The sequence below is a fragment of the Chiloscyllium punctatum genome, chromosome 3 (assembly GCF_047496795.1).
Source record: "Chiloscyllium punctatum isolate Juve2018m chromosome 3, sChiPun1.3, whole genome shotgun sequence".
In the NCBI taxonomy this organism is placed as follows: Eukaryota; Metazoa; Chordata; class Chondrichthyes; order Orectolobiformes; family Hemiscylliidae; genus Chiloscyllium; species Chiloscyllium punctatum.
This window is the reverse complement of record NC_092741.1, coordinates 31,965,673-31,982,328: the sequence shown is the minus strand read 5'-3', so window position 1 is coordinate 31,982,328 and position 16,656 is coordinate 31,965,673. Positions and strand designations below refer to the sequence as shown.

Sequence of the window (16,656 nt, the reverse complement as noted above, 5' to 3'; positions counted from 1 at the left end):
TTCAACCAAATGTAGCATCAAGAAGTCCGAGCAAAATTGGAATCAATGTGTAAGAGAGGTCAAATTCTCCACTGGTCAGAGTCATATCTGGTACATAGGAAAAGGACTATGGTTGTTCGAGGTTAGTCATCTCAGCTCCAGGACATCCCTGCAGGAGGTCCTAAGGGTAATGTCCTAGGCCCAACCATCTTCACCAGCTTTAGCAATGACCTTCTCTCCATTATAAGGTCAGAACTCAGGATGTTCGCCAATGATTGCACGATAATCAGCACCAGTCATGACTCCTTGGATACTGCATATTCAAATGCAGCAAGATTTGTACAATATCCAGAGGTGGGCTGACAAGTGTCAAGTAACATTCACTTCACACCATGTCAGGCAAAGTCCCATCTCTAAAAATTGAATCACTGCCTCTAGGCATTCAATGGTGTTGTCATAACCTAATACCCCACTGTCAACGTCCTTGGGTTACTGTTGACCAGAAACTCACATGGACTTACCATATAAACACTGTCATTACAAGTCAGGTCAAAGACTTGGACCACTGTGGTAAGTAATTCTCACCTCCTGACGATCCAATGCCTATCCATCATCTACAAGGCACAAGTCAGGGCTGTGTTAGAGTACTCCCCAATTACCTGGATGGGTGCAGCTCCGACAGCACTGAAGAAACTTGACACTATCCAGAACAAAGCAGCCTGCTGAATTCACACCACATCCACAAACATCCACTCCCTCCACCTACCAATGCTCAGTAGCAGCAGTGTGTACTACTACAAGGTGCAGTGCAGAAATTCACCAAAGATCCTTAGAGGGCACCTTTCAAACGTACGAGCATTTCCATCTAGAATGACAAGGCCAGCAAATATATGGGAACACAACAACCTTTGAGCTACTCATTATCCAAACATAGAAACATATCACCATTCCTTCACTGTCGTTGGGTCAAAATTGTTGAATTCCCTCCCAAAGGGCATTGTGGGTCAACCTATACCACCACCTTCTCAAGGGCAACAAGGGACAGGCAATACATTCTGGCTAGCCAGCAATGCCCACGTCCCAGGGTGAATTAAAAAAATATATAAATACGGAAACTTTGCAGTCGTCAGAAAGTCCAACAGAACTTTCCACATCACTCGTTGTAAACATTTGAAAACCCTTTTCAACAACTATAGAAAGCACAAAATCTTTGTTTCTCTTCTGGCTTTTAGTACAATTCTACAATGTGGGTGGGGGCAGAAGAAGATGTCAGTGTTTAAAGGATGTTTGTACATGTGAGGCAATCAAAAACGAGAGGTCAAAGCTTTAGAATCAAGTGCCAGATTTTAAAACAAAGATGAAGATAAATTACTTCTCTTCAAGGATATTGAATCTGTGGAACAAAACAGAAATTGCTGGAGCAACTCAGCAGGTCTGACAGCGTCTATGGCGAAAAAAAACCAAAGATAACGTTTCAGGTCCGGTGACCCATCTTCCGAACTAGGGCGAATCTGTGAAGTTCGCTACCCCAGAGTGTGATGGATGGTAGGACATTGAGTAAGTTTAAGGAGGAAATAGACCGATTTTTAATTAGTAATGGGTTGGAGGGTTATGGAGTGCAGGCAGGAGAGTGGAGTTGAGGCAGAGATGAGAGCAGCCATGATCCTAGCAAATGGTGGACCAAGCACAAGGGGCTGAATTGTCCACTACTCTTGCTTGTTCTTAGTTCTTCTGTTGAATGTGTGAGGTTAAGGGTGGGCATTGCCAGATCTGTTGACTGCACACCAGGGATCAAATTGGCATTGCCCACTGGTAACACGATCTTCTGCCCTGTCTACATCGAAAGTGTAATCACCGATACCTACTCCAACATGGTGTCTGGGATGATTTGCTGTGCAGGTGCCTGCAGGAGGTCTTTGTGCAGTTCTTGGGGCACACAGTGCCAAAAAACAGGGCTCGAATGAGTGCAATTCCTTGTCCAAATTGTCAACAAAGCAAACTTAGAGCGATGACTGAATCTGAGGGCAGGATGGAGATGAGAGTACTTCAATAATGCGATACTTCAGGTTAACTCAGCCCCTTGCTTCTGTCAGTTTCAGCCACTCTCACTAACCAGCTCTCTTGATGAGGCCATTGATGATTGAAATAGCGATATTCCACACAAATATGAATGGAAATTGATTTCTTTTCAGAGTTAATCAGAATTCTTTACATTATTGAAAGGGAAGCTACATATTCATTCTGTCAAGATGAGATCAGCATTATCTGCTGACTGGAATATTGATCCCTGAGTTTCATTTAAAAATGTAGCTTTCATGTTGGGGTCTTCAGACATTATCGGGGTCTATCAGGAGTTTCTTTTGAGCTGTGTATTTTACATTGTTTTCCTGGATCCTGACCAAGTTTTGCTGCAATTGAATATGCACTGATTCAGTATCTGTGCAGTCACAAGCAAATTCCAGATTGTTATGTTGATACTTACTTTGACACCAGACTTTTTTTTTCTGAAGTTGGGATGGGCAAATGGTGAAACATGGGAATAATTGCAGTGTGTTCCCTGGAGTAGAGCAGTGTTTTCATAGGGTCTGTGTTGGTCTTTATAGTTGGTCCCTGGAAGTATTTTAAAGTTAATAGAAGACCTTGAGTGTGTTGGATTTTACAAGGTTGTTTCTTGGTATTTACAGGGAATATAAGAGAATCGTGTTTTTTTTAAGTTGGTGCTGAGGATATGGTCCAACGTTTATTGCACATCCCTTAAGAAAGTGCGGTCTAAAGAGTTTTGATAAATTTCTGCAGTGCATTTTGTCGATGGAACACGCTGCTTAATCAATGGTAAAAAGAGTGAATGTTGTAAGTTGTGCCAATCAAGCAAGCTGCTTTGTCATGATTGGTGCCAAGCTTATTGAATATTATTGGAGCTGCTCTTCTTATCAAGGTAAGTGGGGAGGATTCCATCACACTCCTAATCTGTGCTTTGTAGATGATGGACAGGCTTTGCAGAAACAGGAGATGAGATACTCACTCCATCATTCCTAAACTCCTGAGCTCCTGTTGCAGCTACAGTACTCATGCAGCTAGTTCAATTCAGTTTCTGGTCAATAGTAACCTTTAGGAAGTTGAAAGTGGGGGATTCCGTGATGATAATGTTATTGAATGTCAAGGGGCGATGGTTAGATTCTCTTTTTGGAGATTATTATTTCCTGCAACTTGTGTGGTCTGATTGGCAGTTGCCACTTACAACTCAGGCCTGGATACCGTCCAGGTTTTGCTGCAATTGAACATGAACTGCTTGTGACTTATTCAGTATCTGTGCAATGTTGAACATTATGCACTCCGCAGCAAACGTCCCCCTTCTAACCTTCTAATGGACTGATTTGAGGTTGGGATGAGGCCAGAAGCTAGATTGCCCTTACCTAAGATGCCAATGTTGTAGCTGTACTGAACAATTTGGCTTTTGGGCATGGCAATTTCTGGAGCACAAGTCATCAGTACTATTGCCAGAATTGCATGAATGTTGCAGGTAGTGGTGTCCTGGGAGCATGTCATATTCACAGATGATTCAGAGATGATCCTGCATTTTCAGTGGATCCCTGAGAGCATCTTGGCATTTTTAGAGGCTCTCTAGAAATGTTGTCAGTATTTGCATAGTTTCCTAAGCGGTTATCATTATTTGAAGGTGGTCTCTGAGGCTCCACAACAAGGTGCACACCAGGAAGTGCATTTCCATGTTTATGTTTTCGGGCTGTGCTGTTATATTTACTAAACCCAATCCACTGGCAATGTGAGAATCTTAAAATAACCATGTCTCTTTTGCATCTTGACAGATTTCACTTGAGATGTTGCAGCCAGTTTGAAGGGGCCTGAGGCAGCTGACAGTACAGAAGAATGAGCCTTTACTTCTGCTTTTTATGCTTCTACGAAAAACACTTATCAGTTAATTGATTGATTGTGACTGAACCTAGAAATTCATAACGGGCACACGTCCAAAGCAAATCTGTGGCTAACCCAGTACACTGCAGTTTTGACCCCTCTTTATGTTAATTCACAAGTTTCTTGGGCTTTCCCCGTACAAATTTTCGTTTGATCAGCAGTAAAGACGAAGTGAAAATGATGAAGTACTGGGGTGAGATTCCTGTGTCCTCTGCTCAGCCCAGTCGGAGCTCATTTGATCTGTTGCAGCGGGAGTTCCGGACGGTGGAAATTCAAGACCCTCCGTTGCACCAGCCGTCAGCTGAACGTCCCCGGCCGACGACCATGCTAGACGTGCCGTCTGAGCCCTGCGGCCTGACCGTCCACACCATCCAGCTACTGCAGTATAACCGCCGGCTACGGAGTCTTGTTGCTGCAGCACAGGCACAGGGCCAGCCACAGCTGGAGGGCGTGAAGGCAGAGGAGGCTGAGGCCCTGCCGCCTGCACCCGACTCACCGCCCATCCCAGATGAGCTACTGCCGCTGGATAGCAAAAGCCCAAAGCTGCCTTTCCAATTGAGGCACAGTGACCCAGAGAGCGACTTTTATAGGTGAGCTCACAAATGCAAATATTGTAAGGAAAGAAAGAAAGAAAGAAACCCTGAATTTGCACAACATCTGATATACTCAGACTATCCCAAAGCATTTAACATCCAGTTATGCAGTATAGTCACAATTGTAATGTAGAAAATAAAGCAAGGAGTGTTGCTGAACAAAGAGACCTTGGAGTGCAGGTTCATAGCAGGTTGAAAGTGGAGTCGCAGGTAGATAGGACGTGAAGAAGGCGTTTGGTATGATTTCCTTTATTGGTCAGAGTATTGAGTACAGGAGTTGGGAGGTCATGTGGCAGCTGTTAGGTCACTTTTGGAATATTGCATGCACTTCTGGTGTCCCTCCTATCGGGAGGATATTGTTAAAATTTGGAAGGGTTTAGAAAAGATTGACAAAGATGTTGCCAAGGTTGGAGAATTTGAGCTATAGCGAGAGGCTGAATTGGTTTGGGCTGTTTTTCCCTGGAGTATCGGAGGCTGAGGGGTGACCTTTTATAGAGGTGTATAAAATCATGAGGGACCTGGATAGGATAAACAGACAAAGTCTTTTCCCTGGGGTGGGGCTGTACAGAACGAGAGAACATAGGTTTAAGGTGAGAGGGGAAACATATAAGGGGCAATATTTTCACACAGGTTGGTGCATGTATGAAATGAGCTGCCAGAGGAAGTGGTGGAGGCTGGTACAATTACAACATTTAAAAGGTGTCTGGATGAGTATATAAATAGGAAGGGTTTAGAGGAATATGGGCCAAGTGCTGGAAAATGAGACTAGATTAGGTTGGGATATCTAGTTGGCATGGACGAGTTGGATTGAAGGGTCTGTTTCCGTGCTGTACATCTCTATGACTGTAACTAGCAGATTGCCATCTAGTTCCTATTCATTGGAGTTTGAAGGATAGATATTGATCAGGGAATTTCTTTGAAAAAAATGCCATGATACCTGCGAGGGAAGACGGGACTTTGGGTTAATGTTTCATGAGCAGGTTTACACCTCCGACAGGGTAGCGTTCCTTCAGTTCTCTCTCTCTCTCAATTAAGGGCTGTATTCTTTGGAGTGAATCTTGAATCCACAACCTTTGTCTCAGGCAAACGTGCTGCCACTAACCTACAGTTGAGATTGTGTCATGGATTAGGAATGATCTGTGAAGTTGTTGCAATAGAATGTTCTTCAAGGCATCATCATGATAACTGGGAAAAATAACAATGAGTTATATCTTGACAAGGCACTTAAAAGGAGAGCAGTATCCTTCTATATTATCACAATTGATTTTTCTTTTACACTAGCTATAAATTTGCTCTATCGATCGTTCTATGGTTAGGTCAAGTGATTTGTTACAACAAATCTTCTGCTATCGTTAAGATCTACTTGACACAGCACTTTGACTGCATCTGCAAACTGCAGGACTTGGCCACAGATTGTGCTTGTGTAGAAATTCATGGGATTTGTTGCAGTTGCACGTGTATGTGAAAGGAAAATGGGTGTGTCTGTCTAACTGATTGGATAGCTCTTTGAGAGAGCTAGTATAATCAAGTTGGGCTGAATAGCCTGTGTCCTATGAATGTTGTGGAATTTAATGGGTTTCCAAATCATTTTTATGTGGACTTTCAGGTCTTATTTGTTCCTTTTACTTCAAGTGTCCAACTCTCTATGCTTACAGTTTGTTGAATTTGAGATCTATCTCATGTTATGGACTAGGCCAGACTCCCTCAAAACATTTCAAGAAAGTAGTCCTGATCCCTAACTTTGCTAGTTGTTTTCAGCAGGTGTATTGTGGAAAGAGTCATAAAGTCATAGAGATGTACAGCGCAGAAACAGACCCTTCGGTGCTGACCAGATAGCCTAAATTAATCTAGTCCCATTTGCCAGTACTTGGCCCATATCCCTCTAAACGCTTCTGATTCATATACCCCTCAGCCGCTGATCTCCAAAGAAAACAGTCCCAGCCTACTCTGCCTCTCCCTACTCAAATCCTCCAATCCTGGCAATATCCTTGGAAATCCTTTCTGAACCCTTTCAAGTTTCACCACGTTAAAAATCTGACAACACCACGTCATAGTCCAACAGGTTCATTTGGAAGCAAATAAACCTTGTGGACGAGAAGCTGGTGTTGTGTGATTTCCAACCTTGTCCATTCTAGCAGTGATGCAGCTCATCAAAGCCCCTCTGTTTTAAATAAAACAGAATTTATTCACATAGTACTGAATGAAACATTAACGAAAGAGAACAGAATACAGACTAACTTAATACCGAAAACCCAACAGATTATCCCAACTAAATGATGCTGTTCCAAATTCCTGCAACCATCCCCATAAACACCTCTTGCCAAAAAAAGGTAAAATCAAACACAGGGTCTTACAGGAAAGAAGTCAGAGACGGAGGATCAACATGGACCTGCTTCCAGGTAGCAGTTTCTTGGACCAGCAGCCTCAAAACTGCCTGCTTTTAGTGAACAGCCAGACTGCTCTAACCAAACCAAACCAGGGAAAATCTCACAAAGGAGAATTGGCCATTCTCCTTTCATTGTACAAGTGTTTTTTTTAAACTTGAAAGTATTCTGAAGTAGTTAAACCCAAGACTTTTTAGAATCGCTGCTTTTATGACCCCTGGAAAAAAATCCCAAGGAGAGCATAACCTTGTTAAAGGAGCAGTATAGTCACACTCACAGTATTGGGTGCAAGTGTCAGGATGTCATGTTGCAGCTTGTATAAGACTTTAGGTCAACCACAGTTAGAATATTGCATTCAATTCTGGTCGTCACATTACAGGAAGGATCTGGAGGCTTTGGAGAGGGTGCAGAAGTGATTTACCAGGATTCTGCTTGAATTTAAGGGTATGAGCTCTAAGGAGAGGCTGGAAAAATTCTGGTTCTTTTCTCTAGAGTGACAGAGGCTGAAGGGAGACTCGATAGAAGTCAAAGTTATAAGATGCATAGATTGGGGGAAAAAGGTTCTGACTTCCAACCAGACTTGAAAATCTAGTACTAGAGGGCATGCGTTTAAGGTGAAGGGGAAAGAATTCAAAAGAGATGTGAAGGGGCAAGCTTTTTACACAGAAAATGATCAGAGTCTGGAGTGTACTGCCAGGGTGGTGATGGAGGCAGATACAACGGGGATGTTTGAGGGACTTTTAGATAAACACGTGAATATGCAAGGAATGGAGAGATATGGATCAAGGGCAGACAGAAAGGATTAGTTTAATTTGGCGTTATGTTTGGCACAACATTGTGCACAAAAGGCCCCATGTCTGTACTGTTCTGATCTATGTTCTATCTCCTTCCCAGCTCTAAGTTTTCCAAAACGAACATCAAAAGTGTGGAGTTTCGTGCCTCTGTTCGTCTTATCATAAATCTAAAACTTTTCTTCAGAAATAATATAGACTTGATGCCACTTTGTTTCCATTCTTGCCATTTTTCAGTCACGGTGGGGTTATGCATTACTTTTGTCAGGAGGGCAGTTTGCACTACAGCCGAATTGCACAATCAGGTTTGTTGTTCATTTCTTTTTAACTCTTTTTTTCATGCAATCAGTGCTGGGGCTACAATTAATTACAACATATATTAATGATTTGGATAAGGAAAGTGTAGCCAAGTTTGCGGATGCCACAAAAATAGGTGGGAAGGCAAGGAGTGAGGAAGACACAACTTGTAGAGGGATGCAGAAAGGTTAGTGAGTGGGCAAAAACTTGTCAGCTGGAATATAATGTGAGGTTATACACTTTGACAAGAAGAATACAGGAACTCAATATTATTTAACTGGAGAAAGACTGCAGAAATATGCAGAACATAGGGGATTTGGGTGTCCTTATCCATGAATGAAAAAATAGCTAGCATCCAAGTACAGCAGGCAGTAGGGAGGCAAGTTGAATGGAGTATTAAAAATATGGAGGTTTTGCTAAACTGTACATGACACTCTGAGAAAGTGAGGACTGCAGATGCTGGAGATCAGAGTCAAAAAGTGTGGCGCTAGAAAAGCACAGCAGGTCAGGCAGCATCCGATGAACAGGAGAGTCAATGTCCTGATGAAGGACTTATGCCTGAAATGTCGACTCTCCTGCTCCTCTGATGCTACCTGACCTGCTGTGCTTTTCCAGTGCCACACTTGGATTCTGTGCAAGACACTCGTCACATCACAGCTGGAATACTGTTTTGGAAACCTTATCTAAGGAAAGATATACTGGTGTTATAGGTAGTCCACTAGGCTAATATCACTTACAGAGAGACTGTCAAATGAGGAGAGATTGAGTAACTTGGGACAGTATCGGAATTTATAAAAATAAGAGACAACCTTATTGAAACTTTCAAGACTCTTGGAGACTTGGCAGGGGAGACGCAGAAAATTTGTCTCTCCTTTTTGGGAAGTCTAGGAGCGGAGGGTATAATCTCCCGAATAACTGATCACATTTTTATGACAGAGATGAGGACAAATTTCTTCTGAGAGTCATGAATCTGTAGAATTCTGTACCAATGAGGGTTGTTAAGGCTGTGTCATTAAGTACATTCAAGTCTTAGATTTTTTTTTCAATCCATAAGCGAGTCAATAGTCATGGGTAAAGGTAGGAAAGTGGAATTGAGGATTATCAGATCAGCCATGATCTCATTGAGTGGCAGAGAAGACTTTGATGGGCTAAATAGCCTACTTCTGCTCCTGTGGCGTATTAGATTAAAAACAATGACTGCAGATGCTGGAAACCAGATTCTGGATTTGAGTGGTGCTGGAAAAGCAAAGCAGTTCGGGCAGCATCCAAGGAGCAGGGAAATCGACGTTTCGGGCAAAAGCCCTTCATCAGGAATACAGGTGCCTGAAGGGTGGAGAGATAAATGAGAGGAGGGTGGGCGTATTGTCTAATGTGAGCATTGATAGACTAGTTTTGTTGCCCATCCCTAACTGCCATTAAGAAGGTGGCTGAGAGTTACTGTAATCCAGCTGATGGAAGTAGACCTGAAGTGCTTTTAGGAACAGACTTCCAGGTCTTTGGCCCAGTAACAATGAAGGAATGATGATACAGTTCCAATCAAAATGGCATGTTTGTAGTGGAACTTGGAAATGGGGAGTGTTTTTCCATGCATCTGCAGCCTCAGTTCTTCTAATTGGTAGTGGTCATGAGTTTGGAAGCAGTTGGAGTCATACTGCGTGGAAACAACCAGCCGGGAAGCTTTGATTAGTTGCCAGAGTGTTTTCTGTTGACGGTACAAACTGCTGCTACCATGTGTAAGAGGTGGAGGGAGTAGCTCTTAAAGGTAGTGAATGAGGTATTGATTATGTGGTATGTTTTGTCCTGGGTCATGTTGATCATCTTTTATTGTTTAGAATTCCACCCATCCAGGCAAGTGGATGATAAATGGAATCTGATGGCATAGAAAATTGTTTGTACCTATTTAGGCCCTTTGCTAGAATTAGTCCTTGACCTTGACCTTCTACCACATCCCTAAAGATCTTTGTGTAAGATGATGATGAAAATTGATGGTGTGAATTGACAGCTTGAAATGTAAGAGATGAGTGGTCTCTCAGATAAAGGTTGCTCTAAAATGGCATCCTTGGAAATATCTTGAGTCTTCATTCCAGGCCTGTTAATATTGGCTGTTTCTCAACCATATTGTGAAAGATTGGTTGTCTGTGTTGTTCACTCATGCGCCTGTAAAGATACATGTTTGCAGAGCACTTAAAGGTTACCCCACAAATCAGTTTCACAGCATGGTGCTAACTGGACAAGAATGAAGAAGCTTCCCAATGTGCCTTGCAAATAAACGTGGTGATTTTAGTTTATTAACCACTGCCCCCCCCCACCCAAGCTAGTAATCCCACATATACTAAGCAAGTGGTCCTTTTGACAATAAAGATGTGTTCCCTGTTGGGTTTTTGTGTGGATTTCTCAGTGCCACATTTTGAAGAATTGCTGGGACAGCAGTAAGCCATTCAGCCTCTCTCATCTTCTGCCAATCTGTTTGATGCCTGATGTGCATTCAATTCCCATTTACCCACCCTAAGTCCATGCATTGTCTGAAAATGTTGAATTGAGTTTGCAAATCCCAACTGATTCAGACACAGCATCTTGCTGGGGAAAAGAGTATCATTTTTTTCCCATTAATGGTTTTCTGTAACAGACAGCTGACTGTAAAAGAAAAGTTTTGCGGCCCTATTTTTAGTGTGGTATCACCATTAACAGCATCAATACCTCTGCTTCCCAAAATGAATTAGCTGAAATGTTTATTGTTTGTGGTCCTAGAGGAAAAGGTGAACCTGTGACAGAGCTCAGTTGGACATCTTGTCGGCAGCTGCTTTACCAGTCAGTTGCCACCATTCTAGCTCACGCGGGCTTCGAATCTGCCTACGAGGGTGTTTTGGAAACCCTGACGGATATTGCCAGTGACTACTACTTCAAATTTACACGGCTTCTGCGTTTTGCCACGGATCGAGAAGCACGGGTCGGCCAGACCCCATTCCAGGATGCGATGGAGCAGGTCTTCCACGAGATGGGAATTGGCAGCGTGCTCTCCTTGCAAAGGTTCTGGCAACATCGTATTAAGGATTATCATAGCTACACTCTCCAGGTTGGTAAATAACATCATGAACATATTGAAATATTTCAGAACCATCTGTACCCTGCCAGCAGGACTCGAAAATGCCACTTTGGCAATTGTTCATTCGGCTTTGGAAGTTTGTCCGTGTTCTTGACCAGCCACACACCTTTCAGCCATTGTTTGTTTTTTTTTTCCTTAAGTTTGATGTTTTCCTTCTTTAGTTAGCCTTGGATGTTTTCTTTGTCACAGCTTTGTACTTATTCTGAGTATTCTGAAATATCCTTATATATGTCTGCACTATTTCTCTATTGATCTACTCCCAGCCGAGTATCCAGTTCACTACAGCTAGCTCTGTTATTGTGCTCATCTAGTTGTCCTTATTTAAATTTAAAGTCTTAGACCCACACCACTCCCTTTCAAAATAAATGTAAACTTCAATCATTTTGTGGTCACTGCTGAGATGGGTTTGCTCTGAGGTCATTCATTTAGCCTGGTCACATTACCAAGTCTAGTATAGCCTACTGCCTGGTTAGTTTTGGTGTGTGCTACTCTGAGAAATTATCTGTATTCTCTGTATTCACTGAACTTTTCTTCCAGGTTAAGATTACCAATCTGATTTTTCCAGCTTGCTTGTAGATTAAAATCACCCATGATAATTGCTATCACTACATAATAAGCACCCAATATTTCCTTACAAATACTTTATCCTACATTTTTACAGTTAGTGTTCAGGGACTTGTAGACCATTTCCACTAGTAACTTTCCCTTCCCCTATTATTCCTCACCTCCCCCAAACTAATTTATCTATTTCCTGATCTCCTGGGCCGAGGTTATTTCCAACTGTTGTACCAATGACGTCCTTGATTACCAGTGCTGCTACTCCACTTTCACCTAGCTTCCTATTCTCTAATTGATGGACTCCTTAATATTCAGGACCCAATCCTTGTCATTATGCAACCATTTCTCTGAAGTGGCTATCAGATCATTTTTATTTACTTCACCTTGCGTTATCAATTTATTTACTTTGTCATGAATGCTATGGTCATTCAGGTCCGGAGTCTTTAGTTTTGTCTTTTTGTTATTTTCGTAACATGTAGTCTTGGATTTTGATTATTTTCTCTGTTCCTTCCTGTTGTTCTCTGGCCTTCACTTCCCATATTACTGTATTGATCTCCTGCCTTGATTCTACCACTTGATGAACTATATATCTACCCAAACCTGATCCCTGAACCTCATTGTTTCATTGAACATTTCTCTGCTTCCCTACTGATACTGTGTGCTAAAGCACTGGTCCAAGCGTGGTACAGGTGCCTACCATCCCAAAAGTACAGCCATCCCTTAACACCACCAATCCCCCTCCCCCACCCCCCACCTTTCCCCAGTAATGATGCTAGTGCGTAATGAACTAGAATCCACTTCTACCATACAAGCCTTTTGAGCCGTTTGATTTTATTAACCCAGGTACCTTCTGCCAATGGATTGACTCAGGTAGTAATCCAAAGGTTATTGCCCTTCTGCCAAAGGAGGACTTCTTGCCCCACCTATGTTGTTGGTACCTGCATTGACCATGATAATGGGCGCACCTACCCATACTCCAATTTCCTGTCCATCCCTGAGCAGATGTCCTGAACCTTTAGTACCAGGTAGGCAATGTAGTCTCCTGATCTCATGTTCGTGGCTGTACAGAATAATGTCAGTCTCCATTACTGTACTGCTCCCTTCTACAACTACGTTCCTTTCTGCTCCCCACCCTCCCCACCCCCACTTGAAGGCCTCTGGTTCCATGGTGTTATGGTAAGTTAGCTTATTCACCCTATAGCCCTCAATATCTTCAAAAAAAGCAGAAAAACCTTAAACCTGGAGAATTGCAAAAACTGGAGCTTCTGCATTCTGACATACTTTTCCAGCTCGAATGTTTACTTTGGTGGCTTGCTGTTGTTGTTTATTAGATAATGCTCCTATGAACCGCATTAGAACATTTTATTATTTTAGCAGTGGTGTATAAATCAGTAGTTCTGTGAGATTATTGTTGGTTAGTACTGAACCATGCAGACCAAGAAGATCCCAGGCTTGCATATGCGATTGTGCTGTGCGAGCTGACCTTGCTGGGAGTAGCAATGAGCTGTTGTAATTGCCTCAGCTGTTTGAGCTGGAGAGGGAAAAGAAATCAGCCAAGTTCCAAGGGCCTGAATGTGCATGAACACCTGAGATGGCTATGCTTCCCTTGCATAGACAAATAAGTGTTCAGAAACTTGGTGCCAAATGTCCTCAAGTTCTGTCACATCCAGTGCGATCACGGTTGATACAATAATTGTCAACGAGTGTGGCGCTGGGGAAGCGCAGCCGGCCAGGCAGCATCCAAGGAGCAGGAGAATCGATATTTCAATCATAAGCCCTTAACCAGGAATGAGGGGGTGACCCAAGGAGGCTGAGAGATAAATGGGAGGGTGGAGGGATGGGGGTGGGGGTGATGGTAGCTGGGTAAGGGTAATAGGTAGATGAAGGTGGGAGTGAAAGTTCTAGGTCGGAGAGGAGGATGGAGTGAAAACATGGGAAGGAGGATGGACAGGTAGGACAATTCAAGAAGGCGGTGCTGTGTTGGGTCTGGGATAAGGTGGGGGAGGGGGTGAGGAAATAAGGAAACTGGTGAAACCCACATTGATCCCGTGTGGTTGGAGGGTCCCAAGGCAGGAGGTGAGGCGTTCTTTCTCCAGGTGTCGGTTGGTTCAAGTTTGGCGGTGGAGGAGGCCCAGGACTTGCATGTCCTTGGCAAAGTGGGAGGGGGGAGTTAAAGTGTTCGGCCACAGGGCTTTGGGTTGGTCAGTGCGCGTGTCCCAGAGATGTTCTCTGGAACACATCGGAAGCAAGGGACATAGTAGATGTATGTGGAAATACAGGTAAATGTCTGTCTGATGTGGAAGGATCCTTTGGGGTCTTGGATGGAGGTGAGGGGGAAGGTGTGGGCACCAGTTTTGCACTTGCAGTGGAAGGGGAAGGTGCCAGAAGTGGAAGGTGGGTTGTTCGGGGGTGTGGACCCAACCAGGGAATCGCGGAGGGAATGGTCTCTCCGGAATGCAGATAGGGATGGGGAGGGAAATGTATCCCTAGTGGTGGGACCTGTTTGTAGTTGGCGGAAATGGTGGTGGGTGATGAATTGTATCTGGAGGTTAGTGGGGTTGAATGTGAGGATAAGGGGATTCTGTTCTTGTGATTTGGAGGGATTGCGTTCAAGGACAGAGGTGCAGGAAGTGGAGGAAATGCGTTAGAGGACAACATCAACCACATGGAAGAGGAGATTGTGGTCTATGAAGAAGGAAGCCATCTGGGATGTTCAGTGTGGAATTGGTCCTTCAGGGAGCAGATGGGGTGGAGGTGGAGGAATTGAGGATAAGGGATAGCGCTGTGGTGGAATTGGTCCTCTTGGAAGCAATTTCCCCTTCTGTGTCATCAGTGATGCCCCTGCCCCCTCCCATACCTTATCCCAGATTCAAATTTCCAACTCTGCACTGCCCTCTTGAACTGTCCTACCTGTCCATCTTCCTTCCCACGTATCTGGTCCAGCCTCCTCTCCGGCCTATTACCTTCATCTACTTATCACATTCCCGGCTCCCTTGCTACCAGCCACGCACCCCTTGCATTTATCTCTCAGCTCCCTTGGGCCCCAAGCCTCATTCCTGATAAAGGACTAATGCACAAAATGTCAATTCTTCTGCTCCTCAGATGCTGCTGACCAGCTGTGCTTTTCCAGCACCATACTCTTCTATTCTGATCTCCAGCATCTGCAGTCCTCATTTTCTCCACAATAATTGTCAAGTCCTCTTTCCTGCCTTATCCCCAGAACCTTTGATTCTCTGAAATACTCAAGTTCTGCCCATACCAGCCTTGAATACACGAAGTAACTCCACCTCTACTCTCCTCTTCAGTAAAGAAATCCGTATATTCACTACCATCTGGGAGAAGAAATCTTTCCTTGTCTGTCTAAAATTAGCAACTCCTTCCTCTGAGATTATGCTATGTGGTCCCAGACTCTTCTACAAGGGGAACCACTCTGTTGTTACCTGTTGACGAGCAGGTTTATTCCTGGTTATAGTCCAACAGGTTTAATTGGAAGCACTAGCTTTCCGAGCACTGCTCCTTCATCAGGTGGTTGTGGAGTGTGCACAATTGTAAGAGACAAAATTTATAGCAATTTTGCTCTAAATTCTGTGTCTGACAATTGTGCACTCCACAACCACCTGGTGAAAGAGAGGCGCTCCGAAAGCTAGTGCTTCCAATTAAACCTATTGGACTATAATTTGGTGTTGCGATTTTTAACTTTTGTACACCCTAGTCCAACACCAGCATCTCCAAATCAGGTCTATTTCTAGCATTGTTATGGACTCCTGAAGAGAGTACAAATATTTTGCAGTAATATTGCCCTCCAAGATATTAGTACATCTTTCTGAAAAGAACACCATGCTTACCTACTTTCTGTTTTGTTTTCACCTGCATTATTTTGTGTATCTTGTTTACAGGTGAGCAAGCAACTGGCTGAAGAGTATGAGAAACTGGTTAGTCCTGAGAAGATCTCCACTGAGGACACGAAACCATTGAAAATAAAGGATGAGCCCATTAGTGATATTGCTTTCCCAGTCAATGAAGAGAATGAGTCTGATCTGTCTGCAGGCGAGCAGGCCCTACAACTTGGGGTCCTGGCACAGGCTCATGAACGTTTTGCTGCTGCCCTGGAGGTTGATGCATCCCCACAGACATCAGGTAACGACACATTTCAAATTCTACCTTCATGCCTCAATGAGCTACCCTTACATGTATAGAAAATAGACTGTGCATTATGGACACTTTGGCGTATGGTAACTATTGGGCCATTTTTACAGCTGTCCTTGTGGATCTTATGCTTACTCTAATTAAGCAAAAACAGAAAAACAGTGAATTATTTATCCACAACCACAGGGAAAACATTCTTATCTGAAAAATTTTGATGCAAACATTTAATCCCCAATATAGAGTGGCTGTTTAGCCACAGTGGTGGGTGGGTAAAGAGCTTGCCACTCCATGAAAGGATTTATTTTGCAAACTGACTGCTGTGTCATCTCACTTGTGATTAAAGCTTGAAGTCTTCCTTCTACCAATACCTAGTGACACCAGTTCTCATCCTCACTGTGTGGAGAGAACACTGTTCTGCCCTGCTGTTTGATCTAACAAGCCCCATAAAAAGGTAAAGCTTCCTTTATAGCATGCATTCATCATCCTGACGACATTCTGAAGCATGATGTATTACTTTGAACTGATTTGTAGATAAAACCTGATAAGGCAGTTTGCACGGATGCTACAGGCTCCTTGAAAGTGGAGTCACAGGTAGGTAGGATAGTGAAGAAGGTGTTTGGTATGCTTTGCTTTATTGGTGAGAGTATTGAGTGCAGGTGCTGGGAGGTCATGTTGCGGCTGTACAGGACATTGGTTAGGGCACTGTTGGTATATTGCGTTCAATTCTGGTCTCCTTCCTATCGGAAAGATATTGTGAAACTTGAAAGGGTTCAGAAAAGATTTACTAGGATGTTGCCAGGGTTGGAGGATGTGAGCTATAGGGAGAGGCTGAACAGGCTGGGGCTGTTTTCCCTGGAGCATCGGAGGCTGAGGGG

At 43.5% G+C, this 16,656-nt stretch overlaps 1 protein-coding gene across 2 annotated transcripts in view; it reads left to right on the top strand.

The window, feature by feature from the left end:
- Positions 1-16,656, top strand: part of supt7l (SPT7 like, STAGA complex subunit gamma) — a 38,483-nt gene that overhangs the window by 18,679 nt on the left and 3,148 nt on the right. For both annotated transcript variants that reach the window (XM_072551162.1, XM_072551171.1), the window contains 3 exons: positions 3,804-4,499; positions 10,723-11,047; positions 15,532-15,772. In XM_072551162.1, coding sequence (XP_072407263.1) covers positions 4,087-4,499; positions 10,723-11,047; positions 15,532-15,772 — 979 coding nt within the window. In that variant the 5' untranslated portion in view covers positions 3,804-4,086. The remainder of the gene's footprint in view (positions 1-3,803; positions 4,500-10,722; positions 11,048-15,531; positions 15,773-16,656) is intronic.